This window comes from Prosopis cineraria, unplaced genomic scaffold (genome assembly GCF_029017545.1).
Source record: "Prosopis cineraria cultivar Desert tree isolate PC_DT_omini unplaced genomic scaffold, ASM2901754v1 PC10, whole genome shotgun sequence".
In the NCBI taxonomy this organism is placed as follows: domain Eukaryota; kingdom Viridiplantae; phylum Streptophyta; class Magnoliopsida; order Fabales; family Fabaceae; genus Prosopis; species Prosopis cineraria.
Window position 1 is genome coordinate 6546257 of NW_026555341.1, and position 25475 is coordinate 6571731.

Consider the following 25475-nt stretch of genomic DNA (forward strand, 5'->3'; position numbering starts at 1 on the left):
TAAGAGTTAAATGTTAAAAAATGTAAAGTATTATTAATTTTTCAAGGTGTAATCATTACTTTTTTGTTAAAAATACCCCTATTAATGAATGACTTTATATTTATTATATGATATTTAATAAAGGTAAATATAAAAAAATAGAGTTAATTTGAAAGTAGATGACTATTTTGTTGGAGTGAGATTCAATTAAAAATATTTTATATTTTTTAACAGAGAAAATAAGTTCTATATTTTTAAAACTGGTGGTTTTTCATTCATATCCTTTAAATCAAAGTGCTAAATATGCTATAAAAGCTAATAAAATTAAAATATTTAGTAAACATTAAAACGATAATTTTAAAAAATAGTATCTAAAATACGTGAAATATTTACAATGAAAGAGAGATAATATATTTTATTTTTCTGAATTAAAAATTGAGAGAGAACTATTAGAATAGTTTAAAAGAACATGAAAAAAGGTCCACACAATGCTTCTAAATCCTACATTTTTTTGTCAGATCATAGATACTTTACATTGCGGTAAGAAAGATAATACAAGATTAAAATAAATTATGGAGAACTGTAGAAAAAAGTAAAAATAGTGTAGAAAGAACGGTACTCAATGCAATTTACAAAAGTAATAATAAAGATAATCCAAAATGTTATCTCTGTATAATGAATTAAATAAAAATAACTATATTTGAATAAAAATTATGTATGCTATTTTAGTCTTGGGGAGATTGTGACGTGAAGCAAAATTGAAAAAAAATATTACCAGTGGAATTACTAAAATAAAAAATCAATTCCATGAAAAATTAAACGAAGAAACCTGTCAAATCAAAATTTGAAAAATATATTTCATCTTTTTAAGAGTACAGTTTCTATACTCGAGTTTATTCCTCTATCAAGATATTTAAATAGAAAAATAAGTCACGTTGATAAAGACGTCCATGGTGGCAATTATTCACGAGATGTATAAAGCAAAAGGTTAAAGCGAGATTTAGTAATAAAAGGAGACAGATAAAATGAGTGGCATCCGTTTCGATATATAACTAGATTGGATTTCGGGCGTTGCACTGGTTTTATGTAAGAAAATTGCAAGAAGTAATATAGATAACAAAATTTATAAAATTTCAATTTAAATAATAATGCTGTCTTGTTAGACAGAATGAAGATTTGTTTGCGCATACATTTACATTCAAGTCAATTTCAAAGTTAAAAAAAAATAAATGAATGAATATTAATTTTTTTTAAAAAAAATTGAACACGTTTAGTCAAGGAATAATAAAATTTTTTGATCACAACTCATGTTACAATGTGGAAGAAATATATCACGTAATGTTTTATTTTCATGTAATATTTGATTATTTTGATAAGCTACATTGGATAGTTGTGAAAAATAGTCTAATACAACATATGAGAAATAATATCATAAAAAATGCAATAAAGATTTTATAAAATTTTAAAATAACTAAATATAATCTCTATTTTATAAATAGAACTTTATGAAAATATCATAAAATATAAAAATAACTAAATAATAAGTACTTGTAATCATCACCATCATCTATAATGATTTAACTTGTCATTTAAATTTGGGTAAAATTAGAACTTTATTCTAGGAATAATGAACTTTTAACCTCTTAAATTTGCCTTATTTTTCAATTTAGTCTTTTGAATTTAAATGATTTGGTCATAAAAAATGAAAACAATGGACTTAAATATAATTAGAGATGCCTTATAGAGACTAATCTATATAGTAGTTAAAGAGAAACTTGATTGAGGTAACTACTTAATAGATAAATGCTAATCCCAACATCTCTAGTCAAAATTTAGCCATTGCAATCTACTAAGGTTGGCTCCAAAATGTTCATTAAGGATCAGGTCATCAATCCTTGATATCCTCAGCATTCTCATGTTGTTATTTATATCCTCTGCATGTGGTCCATAAAGCTTCTTCTCGATTTGCATGTGACCCTCTTCAGTTGAAGTTATGAAAATACATGTTAGATAATGAGAACAACTTATATCCAGGTGAGTATCAGCAAAAGTGGCCTTCGCTCCATATATCCTCTTCAGTTGACTGATATTGCATATCACCGTTTTAGATAATGAGAACAGCATATATCGTATCAAGTGACAACGCAAAATATGCTCAATTGCATTGATCTCAGATCCCCTACGAGGAAGATACGTAAAATAAGGATTATGAATTTTGAAAATTGCAATGTAATAATTATCTAAAACAGTGAGCCACTTCCATTTTCAAACTAAGAAAGAAAATATACCGGAAATTGGAGTGTCAATGACGTTTAGAATGAGGTCATGAGAGTGCAGAGAAGCGTGCATATGAACAAAAGGATGTAACACCAGAAATGCTAGCCTGAGACTTGAAGGCTTGTGTTCCAAGAATAGTACTTGCCAGTTGCACTCTTGCCATTCCCTGTGCGACCCATTAACACCATTGTTCTCCCTTGTTTGCTTGAGCGCACACAAGTAATCTCCCATTCTCCACCCAATAATACTGTACGTAGATTCAATTCACTTGCAATTACTGCATCACACAGAAAATGTGGTAATTGTATGATATTTGATTGATAGGTCTCGCCTAGAACTAACTATGATATTTGGTCCAAAATATAAAATATTAAGTTTTTTTTTACCTCTATCCTTACTTCATTTATTACTCTTTTAAAAAAATGATGTATTAAAATTTTAATTATCATTATCAAAATATTTATATAAGTTATTTAATAAGGATAAAATAAATTTTTTAAAAAATTAAAATTTCAATTAACATTTTTCAAGAACTGTGAATTAGTCACCAATATCCCATATTTTAGTGGAGAGAAAGTAAATGTTTATTGATTATTAGCTTCTAGTTTCATTTTAGGATTAATCATGCACAGTAAATGTACTTTAAAAAAGGATTTAGATTATCTGTTTATTGATTATTAGTGTTCTGTTTTATTTTGGGATTTTTTTTATCACCGGCTGCATTCAAGAAAGTATTTGCTTTTTACCTGGTCAATTGTTTGTTCTTTTTTATTTACCCTTGTAATTTTTCGTTATTTAGAATCATCACATTATAAATTTAAAATAAACTTAGAATCGAAATGCTACTTAATCAAAGTTAAAGAAAAGGCCCGCAATGAAAAGAATGCAGCGGTGGGCTCAACTGGAATAGAAGAGCAATTTCATTTGAAATGGGAAAAAGCGGAGGGAGAAACATGTTGAGAGTGGGATTTGAACCCACGCCCTTTCGGACCAGAACCTTAATCTGGCGCCTTAGACCAACTCGGCCATCTCAACAATCAACATTGAGAGACTGACGCTAAATTCTATATAAATAATAATATTCCCAAATTACCCCTCCCAAAAAATTCCACGCGGCTTAGAAAAGAGGATTCATGCTGTGCTCCAATCAAACTGACAATTTTTTTGGTCAATAGATTGTAACAATTTGACACGCCATTTGATTCAAACATTGTTAATTTTTTGAATATGAGCAAGTCAGTCTCAATTCAGAAGAAAGCCTTAACAGTTATTTTGACACGCGCATCGTGTATGACTAGAGCTAGTTTAAGTGGTCACCATATAAATTAGTATTGAAAGTTCATTGCCTCTTAATTATTTTAATAAAAAATATTAACTATCAGTTTTTTAAAAAATAATTTTTATTTAAAAAATATCTAGTAAAAAAATATAAATCTAGACCATGAAAATTATATCAAAATAATTCAGAAATAATGAGCTTTCAATGCTTATTTACATGATGAACATTGAAACTGGTTCCTTATATTGTTAGAGAATATAGTCACGTAAAGATAGAAAATGTATAAGAATCTCAAAATATAAAATCAATAATTTTATAAAATATTTATGATGTTTTTATCATCATTATTGTTTTAATATCATTAGTATTATTAATTTTATGTAGAAATACCAAAATTCATTTCTGTTAAATATATTGATTTCTTTCCCAATATACTCCTTTTTTTTTATAATTACAAACAAATTCATAGTCAAACTTTTTGCCGAGGCTTAATGATTCGATGACATAAAGAACCTCCCGCGAATGGGAGAAGTTGTGAGTTCAAACTGATCATAGTGAGTCGTACAATGTGAGTTATCTTTCCAATAAGAAAAGTAGGGTGCGTGTGTGTGATTTAAAAAAAAATAAATTAAAAGACAAATAACGTGGATAAGTAATGCATCTCAGAATGCATGTTTTTACTTTTTCTAACATTATATTTAACTTATGTTATTATACGTCAAACATGATGAAACATTGTGTGAAGAATTCCCATTCAGGCGGCATATCTGAAACTAACCTTCCCAGAATTTGTTGGTTATCTGGGAAAAATACAAACATATCTTCAGGTAGGGCATCACATGACAGCTTCCAGAGGCTAGCTGGCGCCACAATCAAATGAAAGACACGCCACACTACACCCTACCTTAACGCTTTGATCTATCATTCAACCCATTATCTGCTCATACCCCACACACACACACACACACACGTGCCTAACCTTGTTGGACTATTAATCTTATTCCAAGTAAACCCTGATTTAGTTAACTCTTTAATTTATATATACACCTATCTGTCTATTGCTCAATCTGTCTACACATAAATTGATGGGTTCTTATTCAAACAATAATCGTGAACAAGAGCACGTGATTGAGTAGCTGATCATTGAATATTCTTCATCGTTACATGAACAGGCCAGTAAGGACATAAATTCACACCAGCTAGCGTTATATATATACATATATATGCAACTCAAACATGTATGTGTTGGTCTATGTGTTGAGCTTTCACCGAAGCTTCTGCTAGACAAGGCAAATAGAATCGATCATATCGTAGACTAATTGAAAATGTCCAGAAATTACAAGACTTTGAATCGGAACGTGAATTGAATATTTCTCTATACATACCCGTGATGATCGATCATCGTCACGTCATCAGAAAAAAAACTCATCGGCCACGTGCGGACCTCCAGCTATATATCTGGTGCTTATGTATAAGCAGATAGATAGAGAATATGAATCAACGAATTAGGCATAATCAGTTACAGGGCAACTCTCCTTTGGCAGGTCGGATGGTTGAAGTGAATCCACAGTATTCATTATTTTGAGCACCTGCCAAAGAAGAGAAGCCCTGCAACTGAGTCGCTTATGTGTATTGGACTGCTATGGGAGAAGAGAAAGCCCTGAGATGCATCTTTATAAGTGGCCCTATGAGAAGTAGCAATAGCATATGCCTTGGGGATATCCTCTCATCCCAGAGTGCCTGCTTTTTACGGATTCCATGCAGATTTATGAAACCGCCCAATACCATAACTTTTTCTCTAAAATCTCAAGCTAAGTGAGAGATGCTTGCTTGCATCTTGATCTGTGTATCCCTCTTTATCCTTCTCTGCTGTCTCTGGGAGACGGATTTTTCGGGAATGAGGAACAACTGAAAAAGTAATGGTGGCCCTCTGAAAAGGCTAAGGACTCAAACGGGGTAGAGATGCCACCAGGATCTTGGCCGGGACCAGGTATATCCCTGTCATATTCTTCTTCGTTTTATTTTTTCCCCTTAACGTATTTACTTTTTATATGCACACAGTAATTTAAATATTTAAAAAAATTTAATAAGTTATATCATAGAGATATATACATACAGTATCGGAGCCACATACACTTGAGAGGGAGGCATATGCACCCCTTCAAGTTGGAGAAAATTATAAATAAGTAGTAGATATTTTGTAATTTTACTTTCTCTAGTTACACAATTTTAAACCCCTTAAAATCTAGGTTCTTTTTTTTGTAAATATTTTAAATTAAATTCAGTTATGAATTCACTAAGTCCATAGCTCTAATATAATTTTTAAAAAAGAATATACTTATTTATTTAATTTTTTTAAATCTCTAGTTAATTATTATATAGTTTCATATATAAATAATATCATAAATTAGTGACTTATATAGAAGAAAATACTTTTAACAGCATTTGATAATAAGTATGGAACAATTATAAAATATATGATTATTTTAAAAAAATTAAATAATTCTTTTTAAATTATTATTTTTAAAATTAATTTGCACCCTTGATATATGGTCCTGGCTCTCCGTTACTGTATGTGTGTGTGTGTGTGTGTATCAATTGCCATCGACTATGGAGAACTGAAGACATAAATCCCCTGTCAAGTGATTGATACGGTCAATTTTTTTTCTAAAAAAAAATTCTCAAATTTAAACAATAATATCGGTAAATTCTATAGACCGTGCAACAGTGAATGATCTGATGGCGCTTGTACTTTTGAAGTGTCATATTTAATTTTTTGAACCGCCTGGAAGTTGATTCCATTGAAAAGAATTACGTTTATTTATTATAGCATTTTTGAATTCTCAAGTCATTACTATATCTTGGTCCCTTGAAAGCTCATTGCTGAGTTTATACCATCGAATATAACCTTGAAGTGCCCTCAAACTTTCTGCCCTGTCAGAAGATATTTGATAATTTAATATATTCCATGCAAAAAGCTTTCAATCTTATTGTTTCATTAAACAAAATCTTCTATTGGTCTCGCCATGGTATTTAACCACCCGTATTATTTGGCTATTCCCTTTTTTAAAATAATTTGTTATACACCGGAAAGCATATTATTAATTAGGCTATTTTAACTGTGCTAATATGATCATCCTTGGCAATATATATATATATATATATATGGAATCATTCATTGTAAGAAGAAACATGCCTGCAAGAAGAATTACTTTGGATTCAGAAATTTAGGAGTGACTGGATCAATCTTGGCAATCACAACGCCTCCTATTATCACACCAAAGCCAAAACTCGCAGATCACAAAGCAAAATCTCCTCACTTAAAGACGATAACAGGGACTGGATCTCTAAGGAGGAAGCACTTAAAGAGTTGGTACAAGAATACTTTATCAATCTATACTAGACTCCTCCAGTTGCAAACTGCTTGTACTTGCACCGAGGTATGTTTCCAACAATCTCTACTTGCTCCTTTGACATTTTAAGTGCTGACATCTCCCTTGAAGAATTGAAAAACGCTCTACTCGAAATAAAGCCCTTAAAAGCCCCTGGGCTCGATGGTCTACATACATTATTTTTCCAAAGTTAAGGGGATATTGTTGGAGACTATTTTGTATGGTCAATAACATTTTTAATGGAGAAGCTCTGGGACTTGGTTGCCAAACCCACCAACATTAAGGAATCCTGGCCTATTAGTATGTGTACTGTGACTTACAACCTTGTAACTAAATTCCTTGCCAATCGTCTCAAACACGTGATGCCCACACTTGTCCTACCCTTCTAATCTAGCTTCATTAAAGGTAGGAGTATCATTGATAATATCATCATTACTCAAGAAGTCATTTACTCAATGAACAAGAAGCAGGTCAAGAAAAGTTAGCTTGCAATTAAAGTGGATCTAGGGAAAGCCTTTGACAAGCTAAATTGGTCCTTTGTAGAAGATACTCTTCGAGATGCCAGATTGCCTAATAAATGTGTCTCAACTATTATGCAATGCATCAGCACACCAATAATGCGAATACTTTGGAATGGTAAGCTTTGCCAACAATTCCAACCAACCAGAGGCATTTGCCAGGGAGACCCCTTATCCCTTTTTATCTTTGTGTTATGTATGGAGAGGCTCTCTCAATTTATTCATCGAGAAGTGCATCTTGGTAACTAGGATACCATCAAACTTGGAAGGAGGGCCCCACTACCCTCTCATCTCTTGTTTGCAAACGATCTTATACTATTTGGAGGTGCCACATACAGCCAAGCCTAGGTTATTCAAAAGATTTCTAATGATTTTTGCCAAGCTTGGGCCAAATCGTGAGCCAAAGTAAAACACGTATCCATTTTTTTTAAAATGTCTCCAGAAGGGATAATGGCTTGATCTTTGACATGCTTAATTTCAAGCGCACCAATTGCCTTAGGAAGTATCTAGGAGTACCCTTCCTTCACTCACATATTACTAAGGACACTTATCACTACATAATAGAGCAGGTGCAACAAAAGTTAGCCAACTGGAAAGCCAGGTCCCTATGTCTTGCAAGTAGAATCTCTTTAGCAAAATCTATGCTTAGTTCCATACCATTGTATACCATGCAGACATCTTTGCTCCCAATATCTTGTTGTGAAACTACAGAAGAGCTCATTCGAGGATTTATCAAGGGTGCTGATAGTCAGAATAGAAAAATTAGTCTAGTGAAGTGGTAGGACATGTCTCAACCTCTTAACTTTGGGGGTTGTGGCATTAAAAACCTTGAAGGTCAAAATCAAGCATTTCTATCAATTTTAGTTCCAAGTAGTTAAGGCTAAATACAATTGGGCCTGAGGATGTGCAGCTAGTTTCAAGACCAATGCAGCTTTATACTTTTAGTGTAGTATTGTTGGAGTCTAGCAAGACATCGAGATGCATACTGCATGGCAACTTGGTAATGGGCAACATGTTAGGTTTTGGTTGGATAGCTGGATCGATGATATGGGACCACTCAAAAACATTGCATTTGCTAATATTCTGCCTACAGACTTATCCAACAAAGTTCATGATTATGTAAATGAGATATGTCACCAGACCACCGCAACTTGCTTAGGAGCCCAATAGCTATTACTGGAATCTCACAAATAGCAGTGAATTCTTGTTGCTTCTGCATTAGGATCTACTCAAGAAACTCCGTGGAATGAGGAACATCAAGCATGGACTTGGATATGGAAGTGGCCGAGCATCCAGAGAGTTAAAACCTTCATATGGTTAACCAAGAAGAATTGCTCATGCTAAACAAGTGAGAAGGGGAATGGCTTCGAATTAATGCTGCTTGTGATGTTTGTGATGGTTCTGTTGAAGATGTTGACCACATCCTGCGTAGATGTTCCCAAGCTAGGCTTTGCTGCTAGTTAATGGTTGTCCCGCAACATGCCACCATTGCCTATGTTTGTGATTTAGTTTTTTCTATTGTTAAAGCCCATGACGTGATTAAATCACTGGATCATGAAGCCTAATCTATTGGCTGCTACTTTGTTGTACTTGTAAATATTTGTTAATATTATTCCTCTTTCACTCAAACAAAAAAAAAAAAAAGGAATCATTCATTGTAAGTTGTAACAAAAAGAATATCTTCATTAAGTTTGTATTGTCTAAATTGAAAGGTTTATAAAATCTACTAACTTTTTTTTGCTTTTGCCAACAATCTGTTAACTCTTACAATAATAATTGCCTTTTTTACACCTCTCTGGAAGTGATCTCTAACATATAAACTCATTGATGAACCTCGTCCCGAAATAATAGAATCAAATTAATATCACTAATCATTAGTCAGCAGCAAGTCTCTGCCTCAGCATTTTGATTCCCATATACCTGCACCATCAGAAAGAAAAAACCAGCCGAATGACCATTAATGGATAGATTCTGGAAGAATATCTTAACTAATTATATATATATGAAAAATGCAGATAATTGAAGTACCTTCCTAGCATCATAACAGTGGCTTGAGGATTAGTTCCCGGAGAATAATTAAAGGTGGAACCATCAATAACACGTAAAGAGTCAACTCCAATAACCTTATAATCACTATCTACGACCCTCCCTACTTGGCACCCTCCATGATAGTGCCAAATCGTCATCACTGTGTTCCTGCAAAACTCCTCCAATGGCGTCGCCGAATTCACGTGCTTCGGCAATAAATTCACCGGCCATCTTGAACTCATGTTGGCCAGAAACTCCTCTGCTATATTCTGGTACGTGAACGGCGAGAATGCCTGCGATTCTATCACTCTCTCGATTATTCTCATGCCTTCGACGCATCTCTCCAGGTCTCGTGGGTCCTCAAAGTAGTTGAACGTCACTAACGGATCGTCGTTTACGTCACGGGTTGGGAGCTCCAAAAACCCGGTTGAAATTGGGCCCATTATTTTCTCAAGAATGAACCCGCCTCTTAACTCCGCGTCCTCAAGACTGTCCATCAGCTGTATGGCCTTTGCCAGGGCTTCTGGGGTTCTTTCCTTCGGCGGCACCTTCGAGAACTGACCAATCTGTAATTGTCACCGAATCAAGCCTCTTAGCAATAATAGTTAACACTGTCAGATCTTCTTTGATTGGGCTCGTGCAAAAGAAGTGTGAAAATGGACTTAAAAAACGAGATACAGCAAAATACTTTTTTGCTACAATTTATAAGATATATTTAGAAAATTCAATGTCCTGAAATAAAACACTTGACAAAAATAATATTTCATTAACTATGCTTCTTCACTATTACATTTTTTATATATTATTTCTATTTAATATTCTATCACAAATCTAATATTAAAGTAAAGTTAGTTTTAGAAGTTTATATTTTTATTTTTAAAAAACAAAATTATAAATTGTATTTAATAAATATATATGATTTGGTATAAAAGTGTTTCATAAATTGAGATGAAGAGAGAGAAAGAGTAACAAAGCAAAAGAAGCACTTGAAGTTAATTTATAAGTTATGGGTTTAAATTTTGTTATTAATTTGAAAACATTGTTGGTGGGTTTGAGCTTTTTTGGTCCAAAAGCATACTTTGGTGAGGTTTTGAGACTTGACTTCCTTGAACAACTTTTTTTTTTTTTTTTAAATAGAAAAAAGAGTGGATCCGCAGAAGAAAAACAAATACGGCGGCCTTATTTTCTGGGGAGCTATGATGCTTACTCTTGGCGAAAACAAGCCATAGTTTCTGGGATCACCGCGGCCAAAGTTTTCGCCGCTGGCGGCTTCGATGTAGCTGCCGGAGCTTGTGATGCCGACAACCTGAATGAGGGAGACCTCCACAGGGATAGGGGATGGCACGAATACGGCGTTCATGGGGTTATCTGACATTCCTTGGCCCACTAAGGGTTGGTCCAACACTACACTGATATTATGGGCCCTGAGGTGGGCTTCTGGGCCTATCCCACTCAACATCAGAAGCTGTGGGCTTCCAAGGGCACCGGCTGACACAATAATCTCGTTCCCCTGCCCGTATCTCAGGTAGGCCCTGTGTAACCCCCCAGACGCATCTCTAAACAAAACTCCTCGGGCCACTGGTTTTGACCCTCCTGTTGAAAATTAAGATGCAGATTAGTGACTAGGGAGCAGTGAATTAACCAAGTTTATCCGAAAATGAGTTGTAGTATTGTTTGTGAACTGTGCAGCTCTTAATTCTAGACGGACCTTGAACTCTGAACGATATACGGTGGACGGTGGCATGCAAAAGCACAGTGATTCTGGTGGAATCGGCATATCGGAGAAGATCAGCAGCAGTATGCCTGTGACCTTGCCGGTCAAAAATGGTACCACCGACCTTGGTTCCCTCCATGTGGTCGTAAGTGAAGCCATTGAAAGGGAGCACTCCAATCTCCAGCAACCCATCCCGAACGGCCGACTGCCACTGACGCATCGGCGGCTCAAAAGCCACCGACTGCTCCACCCATTCGTACGATTCGTTCACCACCCTTCCGTCCCAACCAGCATCCCTACCAATCCAATTCCGATAAAGAAAGTCAGAAAGATGCATAGATAAAGGTGAAGATGATGCATGCATGTTCATATAATATACCTGACGTAGAGAGGGCTAGCACGAGTGTAGAAGCCGGCGTTCAGGCAGGTTCCACCGCCGAGAACTCGGGCTCTGGAGTTGATGACGCCGTCTTGAGAGATGAAGCGCTGGGCGGGAGAGGCAGGGGAGGTATCGGAGAGAGGGACGCCGAAGGAGGCCAAGTCGGTGATGTTGGGGTTACCGTAAGGAGAGCCACCGCGTTCCAGGAGAAGCACCGTGTAATTTTGGGACAGCGTCGCCGCTAAGGGACAGCCAGCTGTACCGCCGCCTATTATTATGTAGTCGTAGTACGACACCTTCGGAGCTGTCGTTGCGCTCCGCATGAATGGATACTTCCGGCGACCTGTCCCGACAGACACAAGAAAAATCCCGTCTTCCTTTAATTAATGCTTCCCAATTTTTACTCTTTTAATATATGCTGTAACTATATAATTAATTACCTTCCCGTGATGCGCAATGCTGAGGAGAAAAGAAAATGCCAGAAAGAGCAGCGAGAGCAACGAGCCTCAACCAGCAAGCACCCATGAGCGAATAGCTCAGGATTTGCGACTGCGGGGTTGGTTTTGGCTACACGCGCGTTGTACTGAATAAGACAACCATTCTTCTTTGATAATATATACTGCAGATATTTCCTATAAATTTGACTAATGTAAAGAGCACTCGTTGTCTTTGTCGCCGAAATTAACAGATTTTACTGTATATGTTCTTCTCACGTCCATCCGCGGAGAACAAGGCGCGCGCGCAAGAAAGTGCAGGTTATGTGACACCAACAAAAATGCCAAAAAAAAAAAAAAGGTTCAGTTCCAATATGTATAAGTAGCGTCTTTAATTTGTTTCTAGTTATGGTTTATTTTCATAATTTTCGACCCCTTTTTTAATCATCTCTTCCGGCACGGTAGATGGTGGTAGACTTTTCCCAACCGAACGGTTATATGTTAGATTCTAGATTTGAGTATAATACCAGGAAATAGGCTTATAGTATATTTACAATTAACTTCTAAAATTTACAATTGCATTATTTAACTGATTTTGAACAATTTGGAGAATAGATTTCACATTTGTGCGCGCATTTGTCTTATATTGATGACGAGAAGTTTTAAATAGCTCGATGACGACGTTCCCATGATCATGGGCTCAAATGTAAGATTGGTTATCAATACCTGACTTGCCACTTGCCAGTAGTCAGTGTCGGAGCTCAATCAAATTGATAGCTGCCACCAGCAGTGCCAAACTGCCAACAATGTAGCTCTGTCATTAAGCTCCAGCATCCACGATTATAGCAAAGGGAGAAGAATTTTTTCTAAAGAGAGGATGAATATTTTAGTACATGCACCTCGATTTTAAATTTCATCAAAGTTTCTCAAGACTTAAATGAAAGTGAGAAATATTTGAGCAGTGAACTTGGGATGCGACATAATAATAATTAATACCCATTAAAATTTGAAACCTTAGTTTAGTTTAAGAGGATTAAAATGAAATTAATTTAAATAATATAAGTACCAAATAGCCTTTATTTAAATATTAAAAAATATTAGTCAAATTTACATGTAATGTTAAAAAAATAACAATTAAAATTGAAAAATTAACAACTGAAATTGTTCTAGTAGTACACTTAAATTACTTTATTTGACTTATTAATCCTTAAAAAAATGAAAAGACTTGTTAAATTAGTTTATCTGAAGTTAGGCAATAACTTCAGTTATTAATTTCCCAATGTTAATTGTTGATTCCCTAACATTACACGTAAATTTAACTGTTATTTTTTAAATATTTAAATAGAGACGATTTCAATAAGTTCATCATTTAAATTAATTTCATTTTGGCTCTCTTAAATTGAACTTAAATTTCAGATATTAACAGGCCTTATTCATTATTATATCACTTCCCTAGCCCTCTACTGAAATGCTCCCTAAATGAAAATTCTCCAAGGGACTAATTGTAATTAGGTCCCTTAGAAGGAAATCTAATTGAAATTCTCCAATAAAAGACACTTGGGCTTGATAATTATTATACAATTAAGGAGAACGCCGCTTCCAATCAATTAATAAAAAATAAAAATTATTTTTGTTGCACCTTCCCTTGATATTTGGAGTTTTTTTAGACCTAGACTAATTTAAATTAAGTTAGGTCAAACCAGTTAATAAGGGCGTCAAGCTCTCCAAACAAGTGTTTAACACAAATATATACTCCCTTCGTTAAAAAATATAAAGTATTTTTAATCTTTCGACGTACAATCATTATTTTTTTTCAGAAATACTTCTATTGATAATGACTTTATATTTATTGTAAGATATTTAATAAGAATATGTATGAAAAGATAGTGTTAATTTAAAAATAGATAATTATTTTATTGAAAGTGAGATTTAATTAAAAATATCTTATATTTTTGAATGGAGAGAATACTTTATTTTAATTAAAGGGTAGAAAATATTTTTCTTTTTAACTCTCAAGTATTTGTTTTAATTTGCTTCCACCTCAGTTTACTCCTAACATTGCTCAAAGGCTTGGTTTGGTTTAACCGAGTAAAAACCAAACCGAGTTGGATAAAGTTGGGATGTGATCATTCATAAGAAATTCAATTCGAGTTGGGTTGGATCATGCTAAGATTTTCTTTTGGTAATTTATTAATCACTTTTTTCTTTTAATATATCTTCAATTATTTATGATTTTAATCAAATCTGTTGTGATTCGAGATTTGAGAATATATAAAGGTAAAAGAAAGCCAGGCAACATACCCTTTTGACTTGCTATGATTTTATATTTAAAAATTTTGACACAATTAACATTAAATACACATTGAAGCGTGCATATCTTCAGGAGAATGGAGAGTAGTGATCTTGGTGTAAGTATATCTAGTGCGTGCATGATTCTTGACAATTTGAGGTGGAAGCTAGCTGCCAATAATGATAATACATACGAATGCTTATGAAGAGGATGAACCACACGGATTCTCTCAATTTGCAATCTCTTTCATTTGTATTCATTCGAATCTGTAACCATTAGATTAACGTAAATTATTATCATGTTATTTTCTTCGTATATTACACTAGGAAATTCGACATCCAATTTGTCATTTTATTTGGATTATAGATCTATAAAAAAGAATGATCCGAAAATGGTGACAAAAGGTGAGAATCTAAATGTTGATTCTGATGTTATTGGGCTCGAGCTATGAAACACTTTCAGCTTACAGACATTAAGCTAACCGTTGATTCTGACTAGTGAGAATCCATCATGACCACCTGAGTTCTATCAATAGACAATAAAAACAAAAGAAATGATATTCATGTACCTTTTAGATACTAAAAATTCACCGTCGCATCACCTACATCAATGAGGGAAGCTAGATAGATCAGCTATATTTTGCAACTTCATGGAGCCCAAAGGACTTGAATGGGGAAAAATTATGTTGAATTCTTGAAACTTTAGCCGGATATTACATTGAAACGGCCACGATGAGAAATGGGAGGTTGCGTTGACCGCCACGGAAATCTCTTTGATTTGCAGCCAGGAGACAGAATTTAATACAGAGAGTTGTAGGTATAGCAGGTGGCGATGATGGAGATGATGCAGATGAAGAGAGAAGGAAGGAGGGTGATATTAAGGAGCCTACTCACTCCCAGATAGCCAGCAAGAGTAATAGTTGCATCAGCCACCACTCTCGCAAGCGTCCCAGCCTCCGTTGACAGTAGCCCCCCATTATAGGTTCCGCGAGAAAGCCTTGATGACATGACCCGGGAAAGAAGTGACAGGTTGACCCCTGTAAGTGTATTATATCAGTAAACAGCACCATCTTTTTTCTACTTTGTAGCATTCCAGATTACTAGAATCATGCAGAACATCAATATGACTTGTGAGGTAATATAAAATTAGAGATTTGAGGTCTGAGTTATTGCTTGTGAATATATTTTACATTGATTTATAACGAGTCATGTTGTTCACAAGTCATAAATAGTATTAGCTTACCCAGACTTTGTACAATGCACTGAATGCACCTACCTTTTTGATAGAGAGTTCTTAATTGTATGCTTTTTTATTGGAATTAAAAAGCTAGGTGTCAAGCCAAATAGAGATTAAAGATCAAAGTACAGGAGCATGAAGCTCAGTGTAAATGAACATGAACTCAACAACCATCTCACAAACCTAGTAAGCAAACCAGTTAACAAGCATTCTATCTGATCTTTTTTGCCGGCGTGAGTAAAACAACCTCCCTCCTGTGCACCTTCACAATATTACTATATTTATTATTACCATAGATAATAAAATCAGTATTAAAATCATACCTTCAAGGACTTCCGCGGCAACAAACATAAGGAGACCTGAACAGATGTATTGTGGCTGGGTGTAAGGAAAGAATAAATGGAAGCTCAGAAGTATGCCAAGGCAAACCATAATTTCTGAGACCAACAAAATTTGCCTACAAAAGAAATCGACAACAAATGTTCTCTCAGCAGTATGTGGAAAAGATTTCAACAACTTCAACATTCAATACATGGATCTGGGAAAAGTAAAGGGAAGTGAAACCTTCGTCGCTAGCTTAAGGGGAAAAAAAAAAACTCTCTCATGCATTAACATGCACAATGTAACAGAATGCATTTTCAAAGCAAGATCCAAGGCATATATTTTTTAATGGGTGAATATTAAACGAAGCATGGATTTTTATTGCACGTTACCTGTCTTCAAACATGTTGCTTATATAGCTTCCCACAACAATATTTACAGGAAGAACTGTCAAGCCAAGGCAAGCAAGAAAAATTGCTACCGAGCTTGTTGACCAGTTGAAGTAGTATGTTGTGATGACACTAGATTCTGATAATAAAATCTCCATTGCATATTTGAGCATGAAATATATTAATAACTGAACCTGAAGATGTTACAGAAATTTTGGTCAGCAAACACATTCCTTATTTTCATTTAACAATCTCCAGCACAAATGTGGAGGATATTAATAGATTACAATATCAAATTAGAGAAACAGTATCTTAAAGAATTCACTCCAATAGGAATGTTAAATTACATGAAAATGGCAAGATCTGGGTTTAAGCATAGAAACAGAGAGAACTTCTACCAAACAAAATAATGCCAGAATCTGAAAATACTACTAAAATGGACAAAGGAGAATCTCCATATACAAGTTCAAATAGTCCAAAGACACCCTCTACCCAGTTTTCTATAACAACTAATAAAGAAAATGCAAATGATAACTGACTACTAGCTGAGTACGCGTGCTGTAAACATGGAGAACATGGAATGTAATGCTTAAGTGCTAAATAACTGCTGCTCTAATGCTAAAATACTAAAGAAACTGTTAGCTCTAATTTTAATTTACAACTGCTAATTTCTCCCTGTTGACATGGCATTAGCTTTCCTCCACTCTTGCTTACTCCCTCTACTGTACATAGGTCGTGGTACTCTATCAGAAAATCATTTCTAGATCTGCAAGTGTTTGTTTTAGCATGCTAATTGTTAATACCACTGCTACAAAGTACTCCAATTAAATTCCGTTCCATGACCTTACCTAATCATAAGCTGGCCAAAACCTACTCAATATGTACAACAGTCTGGCAGCAATGTGGCAGCAAGATATTTCACAAGCAGTTAACATATTGTAATGATGTATGCATAGTTAATAAACTCTTAATTATCATATATCAACGTCTATTTTTTTTTTTTTTTTTACTTGTGTCAACTAATTTTCCCTTCGACTATATCTTCTCTAAGTTCTATGGCATTTTACAACTAATAAATGCATAAGAAGGATGTAGATTTTTGTTATACCACAAATTTTGATTGTAAAACATGTCTTTGAGAGCTTCATCAAACTATCACTTTATATGGAATTAGACGATAGGGGCAACCAATCAAATGCTCTACTTGACTTTTTTGTCACATTATCCCAAAACAATTAATTTCCCTTAGGTTTGTCATCTATAGCTTTCCAAACAGTTTTTTGACAGGACAGTTAAAGCTCTACTTGTATACTTTCGCATATGCATCATTTCTTTTAAAAAAATTTCAACAATGACACGAAACATATTCATCTTAACAGATTTTCATCAATTGAAAAGGATACAACATAATATTGGTCGATAATGAAACATCTAGAGGCTGCCACAAACCTTTACAGAGGGTGTGAGTAGTCTGTATGCTGATCGAATTGAAGTGGCAGGCTTACGGGATTCCTCTGGAGCTTCTTCACTATCATCACAGTCCTGCTCAGCATCTTCGTCTTCCTTGTGGTCTGAAGTGATCAGTAAAGGTTGTTTAACACCTTCTTCAAGAGCATCATTTTCTGCCAAGCAAAATAAAGAGAATAAGAAAAGGGGCCCAACATAATGAACAATGTCATTGTTTGAATACAAAATCCATGTAATATGAAACAATGAGGTAAAAGTCACTCATTATCCGTATCAGCAATTTAAATTTCTCCTCGATTTCTAGAGTATTATATCATGGCAGAAGTTATACTGATTCACTGGAAATAGAATTCCAGATATGATTTAGAGCATAAATAATTAAATATTGCTAGAGGCCTTTATTAAATTCTAAGGATAAGCCCCTGCAAATCCACATTCAATTAATCTAGTAGTTGTGACATCCATTACATTGATGGTCAACAGAATACTCATCAACGTTGCATCAAAGGTATTGAGAATGAAATGGGACAACAACAAATACAAAAATAAATGCTAACCGAGGGGACAAGACATATAATTTAAAACTTTGCTATGCTCCATTAAGCCAAACAGGATGTAGACTGATAAAATAAATTAATTAAAATTGTTAATGAGTACTTTGGTCCCATAACCCAACTGCATGGATCAGTCTGCATTCTTGAGTGGCAAGAAGCATGTATAAAGCAAGCTCTTTTTTCCCGCATTATTTGTGAACCATATTTGAATAGAATAGTGAAATTAGAGGTGTGATAATTTCAATGAAAGCACATTGTTGACAGGGAATAATATCATTGCAAGAATCATCAGCAAAAAGGCCATGGCATAGAACAGTACCAGCATTAGATTGATGAGGTACGTGATTCTCTTCAACGTCATGGACAGGTTCTTTAAAAGTGATCCACAACCAAACTAGATATACCAGCCAAGCAACGGACATAACCCACCCAGGCAAGGTGTCTTGGTTGAAGGTGAGCTTGTATATTTTAAAATTTGTCTGCAGTAAGCCAGCTAACGCAGGGCCACAAGCCATTCCAAGAGCACTAGCACTTACAAAACCAGCCGATGCTTGCATGCGGATTTTAAGAGGGACACAATCACTGATGTAACGCCGGTTAACAGCTCTGGCAGAGCCCAATCTGCAATGAATTAACATATTGGTTAACCATAACATCTATACGTGGAAAACATCTCATAACATTCCTAGGTACAAAACTAACCCACAAAAATGTGTCCTCAACTTTCCTAAATCCTAGTGCAAATGATGATGATTTGCATATTCATGGAATACATCTCAAGTAAATAACAAAATTCCTTGGTCCATGACAATAATCCCATACAAAGGTACCTATTTGACAACCAAATGGATCACAAAAAACTGTGACAATACGGGGGAAAAGATGTATTGAATCTTTTCTAAAGTGAAATGAATAAAGGCACATGACACCATAAATGGAAATAGAAGACTACTTACCCACAAAAAAGACGACCTAGTAAGAGAACCCATATTGAATTGAGATCATAAGCCAATGCATACATAGTGTTGCCCAGAAAAAGAACTATGCTGCTGAATACAAGAGGTCTGAAGTACGATTTATTAGACCATGCACTGAAATACACTGAAGAAAACACTTGCGCAACAGCCATTGCCCCAATTACAATACCACAAACAGTTGCTGCAGCTCCAAGGCTCATTGAGTAATCATCCGCTGTAGGGACAATAATATATGTGTTGACCATATACAAAAATGTGTTAGCTAGGTTCAGAATAAGTGACATAAAATTGTATCTTTGATCATCGACATGTTCCTCAGCAGGAGCTGGTAGGTCTTCTTGCATAATGAATGCATGTTGTGCCATAAAGTTGAGGAAGTTTGTTGAGTGAGTCAACCTGTCTACAGCTGCTTTTATTGAATGAATGACAGGATCCTGCAATGAATTCAATTAAGTATAATGGACGATACTGACCTTATTGCTACTAATTAATAAGCTATTAAGGAGTGCCTAAAAATATTCTGAAATAAATGCCAAATCAAAATCAATAAATAAATAATTAAGGCAGAGGAAAAACAAAGGAAACCTGAAGGGGGAGAGTAGGCTGGTCATAAATTGATAAGTAACTCCCTTGACGGTCCTGGAGTTCATGAAGATTGCGAGATAAGGCTCCAACAACAGCTCCTATCCCCTGCAAACTCCATGTGTCTCAGTCAACATCTTTCATACAGGACATCAAATACATTGTATTATGCTCACGCTCTATTTGTTTAAAAAAGAAATATTACCACATGCTTAAACACTTGTTGCAGTTGAGAATAAGGATGGTTTGCTCGAGTTTTAACATAATAATCAGTGAATTTGTAGCCAAAGCGTTTATCAAACTTCTTCAGAATCTTTCGCAAACCAACAGCATTGATCTCAACAAAATATAGAAGCTTTAGGAGATCTTGTCCCAATGCTCTATAAGCCTCTCGTAGTTCAGATATTTTGGATATATCAGGCTGCTCCTGAAGGGCATCATGCTGCTCCGCAAGCTCAGCTATCCTACTTGCCAAAAGCCCTTGTTGTTCCAACAGGAAAAGGACAATCTTTTCGATCTGAATTTAATAAAAAGGAAGTGAGTGAAACAAATGTAAGACACAAAGAAAGAATGCCAGACAGTATTTGATAAAACGCTACATTTGACAACGGCTATGATTCAGTTTTCTCAGGTTGTCATTTTCTCATATAGCCAGCATCTAGTTTGAGCAATTAAAGACAGCGGAAAAGTCCACATTTCATACAATAAATGAGTCATTTTTATGTATTGAACAGTGAAGATATCACACCTGATTATCTAGCATTCTTGAGAAATCCTTGAGTACATGCCGCCGGTCTTGTGTCCCAAGTTGAATTTGTTGAGCATATTGTCTAACTTTTTTCTTCATTAATTTGTAGTTTATGTAATATCTAAAACAAAATCCAAAATAATCAATATGCATACATATGAACTGACAGCTAAATCTGTGAGTGTGACAAATATTTGACTTAAAGCTTGTCACTGTCTCATACAAACATACCCTTGCCATTCTTGGATTTGTCTTTCTTTTAACTTTTTCCCGAAGGCAACCATCTCTCTCTGAAATTGCACAAAAAAGGTCATTTCATAGAAGTTGATGAAAACAATATGGGGGAAAAAAAGTAAGCGGAGGGAACATTCATGTATTTATGGTTTTATTAATTATGTGCACCACAAGATTCAGTTCATTATGAACAAAATTGGTCTCATCTCTGACACATAATGGCATGAATTCAACATTCAAATCAGCAAACTCGCTCTGAGAGTTTACAAAATAATTCTTCGCCTAATCAAGATATAACCTGTTTCTTTTCTCCCAAACTAAGCAGGTATCTACCGAGCAAAATTATCGCAGCGAATGCAAAAGCGGGAATCATTATAGAGGGCATACAGTTGAAATATTCATTGGCACACAGGCGAAGTTCTAATGTCCTCTCCGAGATAGGCAAGAATTTAGAACACGCGAACATGCACACACCAAACCACTAAAATCAACCATGTCACTTAAATACACGGGAAAAGAAGTTCAGCTTAGGCTAACTTATGGTCTGCATAAACCGGCCATAGTCCAGAGTCAAAACTTATTCGCAAAAATTTCACAACGACCGAATAGACTTGAAACCGTCACAAAGTCAAACTTTCAACATTAAATAAACTAGAACAAGAATACGGGCTTATCAACTCCACTCAAAGAGGCCCACGCCAAATCATTTCGGAAAGAGAAAGCGTCCCCGAAACAAAACTCATACGCAACACGGACTTCCAATAATTGAAAGACGTTTTCAAATCATAAAATTGAATCAACGGCACATACCGCGGTTCTTCACAGGGTGCCCGACAATAACACACTGGTTTGATGCTGGAGAAAACAAGCCGCGTGAAACAAGATCGTGCCTGCAGGAATCTTACAAAACAAAACAGAGCATCAATATATTGAACGTGCAAGATGCGAAGAGCAAGACCAAATTAGTAAAATTATCATTACATGACCGAAACGCTCCACTTAGATGACAATCAACGAACACTGACAAAAGAACGAATCCAGGACGCAAATGAAATGGAGAAGGATATCGACAAGAAGGAATAAGCAAGATTTGCTAAAGAGTGAAACCTTGAGCACTGAAAACCAGAAAGGATTTAAAATTCGATAAGAGAGGAAGCGAGAGAAGAGAGCGTGATTTGAACGGAGGCGGGGACGTTATATATGGAAAGGATGTGGAACCAGCTGGCTAACGAACGGAGCCGATACGAAGCCGTATCAATGTTTGTCACGGAATCGGAATCTAGGAAATGAATGTGAATGAATGAATGAATGAATGGAGACTTGGGAAAATAGGAAATTTAAAAAATCAACTAAAAGTATATTTTTATAATAGTAATGGCATCATTATCAGATTGAGACCACATGTGCAGACCAAGGGTCCAGGACTCCAGGTGCACTTGGACTTTGTCTCTGAAGTGAAGGTCGTGAGGTCCAGGATGGCGGCACGTGAAAGAAACTGAAATAGAAAAAGCGCATTCAAGAAAAAATACTATTCACAGACAAAGATTACCAAAAAAATGTATATTATTTTTATTTTAACAATAATTAATTTCATATTAATAAAAAACATTTTTTAGAGGTTTGTAAATGTGATTTTGGGAGTACAAATTACGAACTATGGGTGAAGGAAGCGAGCCTGAGAGATTGAAGTCAGATTAGTTTCAAGAATTGCGTGTCGTTTTATATTTAGCGGTATGGCCGCCATGCTTGATGTAGGATGTACATTACTATAGTTTAAGTTTAGGAAGTTCGATATAAATACACATATAAATACAAAAAAGCTTTTGTCATTTTTTAAATATTTTATATTTCCCCTCGTTTGATCTAACTTATCTGTATGGCACTGTTCCACATTGTCACATGGGGATGAAATGCCGTTATCAATTTTTTACATTTTCCTTCTATTTTTCATTATTGCTCATAGGATGATAATCCTTTTAAAAGAAACAACAATAATAAAAGAGGTTTGCACATGCAAACAATTACTCCCTCCATTCATATTTATAGCACAAAATTTTAGAGAGTAATTTGTTTGTGTTAATAAGACAATTATAAAATTGGAAGAGTATCTAATATTTTTCTCAATATACTCCTATTAAATGTATGGAATGAGTTGCTGTAAATGTGACATTTCTTATTAAAGGTTAGCAAATAAAATTGACATTAATTTTTAGTCAAAAAAACTGACATTAAATAAAGGTAGAATTGGAAAAAAAAAATGAAGGTAAGTCTAAAACATGAATTGATCAATTTAGTTTAACTGTGTTTTCTAACGCATTTTGGCCATGAGAAGAAAAAACACTACTTTAACGTGGAGTTGGCTGGGGGTTTGTCTTGCTCCTAAATGCAAGAGGCTAATCTCCCCTGCCTCCTATGCTTTTTATATTTTCTGAACTACCCCTATATATAGTTAAGTTATTAAATTATGTATACACTATGTTCACAATATTTTAAGGTAGTGTTTAGATTGATGAATTTGAATTAAATTTAAAATTCTACATTTGAAAACTCTAGTTTAAATTCATATATTTAAACTTATTTGTTTAGATACTTTAAAAATTTCAAATAAAAAAAGAGAGATGAATTGATGTTTGAAAAAAAATTAAAAATGATGAGTATATTTATATTTTCAATAAACAAGAGATAAGAAAAAAAATATGAAAATCATGGTAGTATCAATGGTAAAAATATAAAGAGAACAAGATGTTTAAGGTAATAATTTTAAATGTTAAGGTGTAGAGAAAATTTTAAACTATAAATAAATTATAATTTAAAATGAATTTACATCTAAATCAATAAAAAAATTGTAATCAAATGAGAGATTAGGTTCAAACTTAAATCCTCATTAATCCAAATACACCATAATATAAATAACTAAAACAGTACAATTTTAAAAAAACTAACTAAATCTTCTTAATCTATATGAATTAATTAACTAAATTTAAAAAAATCTAAACTTTCATATTCTACCTTAAAATAAAAAAATATTTATGTTATTTTAGTTTGATAGAGAGAGGAATCTCATCCTCAGTCAACAAAACCGTTTTGAAACGTGAGGCATGAGTGAAGGCTAGGCTATTTGTTATTGTCGGTTGCTTATTTGTCAGTCACTAAATGGAAGAACACAACACACTCCAAAGCATAACACCAACCAAGTATTGCATCATCCACCCTCTATTATCTAATACTTCCTCTCTTTAAAAATATATTATATTTTTAATTTAATATATTTTTAATTAAATCTCATCTTTCAATAAAATAATTATTTATTTTTAAATTAATTATATATTTTTATATTTATTTTTATTACACATTCTATAATAAATATAAAATTATTATCAATAAAAATAATTTAAAAAAATAATAATTAAACATAAAAAAATTAAAAATATTTTATAATTTATAATATTAAATTTTTTTAAAAATATTTTTTATTTTTAAACAGATAAATTATTTTTTAATAGACACATTTCATCAAAATTAAAAGAACACAACACAACGCGCGTGAGACTGTGGGTTAGCGCTTTGAGCCGAGCCGAGCCGAGTGAGTGTGCAACCAGAACCACGCGATCAAGTGCAAGACCAAGTGGGGTTATAGTACTTGGCAATACACACAAGCCACTAATGGAGGCCGTCTCTTGAGCCGTGAAAGTGACTGTTCGTCAAAGGAACATGTGCCGGACAGCACTCTTCTCGGATAAAGATGGCTCACAAAACGACACCAAACAGTGTTTCAGTCTGACACTAACATCTGTGTCTCTGCAATGGATGGATCCAAGAGATCACATTCAATCGCCCCAAGGCCCTGAGCCTTCCGAATATGCTCACTCATGTATTATAGTAAAGCCAACTTGCAGTTATTAACTTAAAACTAACACCCCAAAAGTGGTCTTAGTCTACGTCCACAAACAGAATATTGCACGGTTCACTTCATTTATTATTACCATCAGGTTCACACCCTTCAACCCACGTTGATTCCAATAAAAAAATTATAATCATTTAAGAAAAAATATAAATGTAAAAAACATTTTTACAAGAACTACATTTAATTAACTTTGACAATACTCGAATAAAAAAAGATGGCCATAAAATTAAAAGTCTCCCTCCATGTGTTATAGGCTATAGCCTTGTATGTTATTTTACATGATTCTATTTATAAATTATTTTTTAAAATTTTTAAATTATCTGATATTTTTTCTCTTTTTATAAGGTAACAATACCTTTGATACCAACAAGTAGTATATATTTATGGTGGAAAAATATGTTAGAAGAGGTAAATAAATTATATTAGAACTTACTATTGTTAATTAATCAAGGGCAACATCGGAAAGATGGTCTAAATTTTAAGAACATCAACAAAATTTAACCATTTTTCTTCATTTTAGTAAATTAGTTAGAAATGACTTACTCCCTCAAGTCCTCATTATAAGTCACCTATAATTAACTTACAAGAACCAAAACAATTAGTTGCATTATTAAAATTATCTAAAAATTGTTTTGATTACCATTTCCGCTCCTAGTTAATTACCATAAATTTAAAAGATAAATATTTTTAATATCCTCATTGAAAATTGAGAAGGACATATTCAAAATAAAACAATTAATATCACACAAACTCCTCTTGCAAGGTGACTTATA

At 34.2% G+C, this 25475-nt stretch overlaps 2 protein-coding genes, 1 long non-coding RNA gene and 1 other non-coding gene across 5 annotated transcripts; all 4 read right to left on the bottom strand.

Moving 5' to 3' along the window:
* Nucleotides 1-1860: 1860 nt before the first annotated feature.
* LOC129321903 (uncharacterized) lies at nucleotides 1861-5578 on the bottom strand. Its single transcript, XR_008596139.1, has 3 exons — nucleotides 4921-5578; nucleotides 2268-2533; nucleotides 1861-2158 (listed from the first exon to the last, which is right to left on the bottom strand). It is a non-coding gene; the product is annotated as an uncharacterized LOC129321903 (long non-coding RNA).
* Nucleotides 3211-3291, bottom strand: TRNAL-AAG (transfer RNA leucine (anticodon AAG)). The gene has a single exon. It is a non-coding gene; the product is annotated as a tRNA-Leu (tRNA).
* A 3522-nt stretch (nucleotides 5579-9100) lies between the features above and the next one.
* On the bottom strand, nucleotides 9101-12272 carry LOC129321902 (protein HOTHEAD-like). The gene is made up of 6 exons (XM_054967867.1): nucleotides 12007-12272; nucleotides 11567-11909; nucleotides 11182-11483; nucleotides 10681-11066; nucleotides 9474-10039; nucleotides 9101-9365 (listed from the first exon to the last, which is right to left on the bottom strand). The coding sequence occupies exons 1-6, from the start codon at nucleotides 12089-12091 to the stop codon at nucleotides 9320-9322; spliced, it is 1728 nt and encodes a 575-aa protein (XP_054823842.1). The 5' UTR covers nucleotides 12092-12272; the 3' UTR covers nucleotides 9101-9319.
* Nucleotides 12273-14682: 2410 nt separating this feature from the next.
* Nucleotides 14683-22006, bottom strand: LOC129322811 (SPX domain-containing membrane protein At4g22990-like). Of its 2 annotated transcripts, none has more exons than XM_054969218.1 (12): nucleotides 21780-22006; nucleotides 21609-21688; nucleotides 20796-20854; nucleotides 20565-20685; nucleotides 20022-20333; nucleotides 19820-19924; nucleotides 19214-19668; nucleotides 18577-18878; nucleotides 17686-17858; nucleotides 16240-16430; nucleotides 15850-15983; nucleotides 14683-15326 (listed from the first exon to the last, which is right to left on the bottom strand). In XM_054969218.1, the coding sequence occupies exons 3-12, from the start codon at nucleotides 20846-20848 to the stop codon at nucleotides 15088-15090; spliced, it is 2085 nt and encodes a 694-aa protein (XP_054825193.1). In that variant the 5' UTR covers nucleotides 20849-20854; nucleotides 21609-21688; nucleotides 21780-22006; the 3' UTR covers nucleotides 14683-15087. The 2 variants fall into 2 exon arrangements, with proteins under 2 accessions (XP_054825193.1, XP_054825192.1); XM_054969217.1 differs by having other exon boundaries at nucleotides 21609-21698.
* Between the last annotated feature and the right edge of the window lie 3469 nt (nucleotides 22007-25475).

Excerpts from the sequence above, each read along its gene's own strand:
- LOC129321902 (XM_054967867.1), bottom strand. The coding sequence starts at position 12,091 with ATGGGTGCTTGCTGGTTGAGGCTCGTTGCTCTCGCTGCTCTTTCTGGC. Across the intron at positions 11,484-11,566 it reads GCTAGCCCTCTCTACGTCAG|GGATGCTGGTTGGGACGGAA; the intron begins GTATATTATATG and ends TTGGATTGGTAG. Across the intron at positions 10,040-10,680 it reads ATGGCTTGTTTTCGCCAAGA|ATTGGTCAGTTCTCGAAGGT; the intron begins GTAAGCATCATA and ends TGACAATTACAG.
- LOC129322811 (XM_054969218.1), bottom strand. The coding sequence starts at position 20,848 with ATGGTTGCCTTCGGGAAAAAGTTAAAAGAAAGACAAATCCAAGAATGG. Across the intron at positions 20,686-20,795 it reads CAAATCCAAGAATGGCAAGG|ATATTACATAAACTACAAAT; the intron begins GTATGTTTGTAT and ends ATTTTGTTTTAG. Across the intron at positions 18,879-19,213 it reads CTAGGTCGTCTTTTTTGTGG|ATTGGGCTCTGCCAGAGCTG; the intron begins GTAAGTAGTCTT and ends AATTCATTGCAG.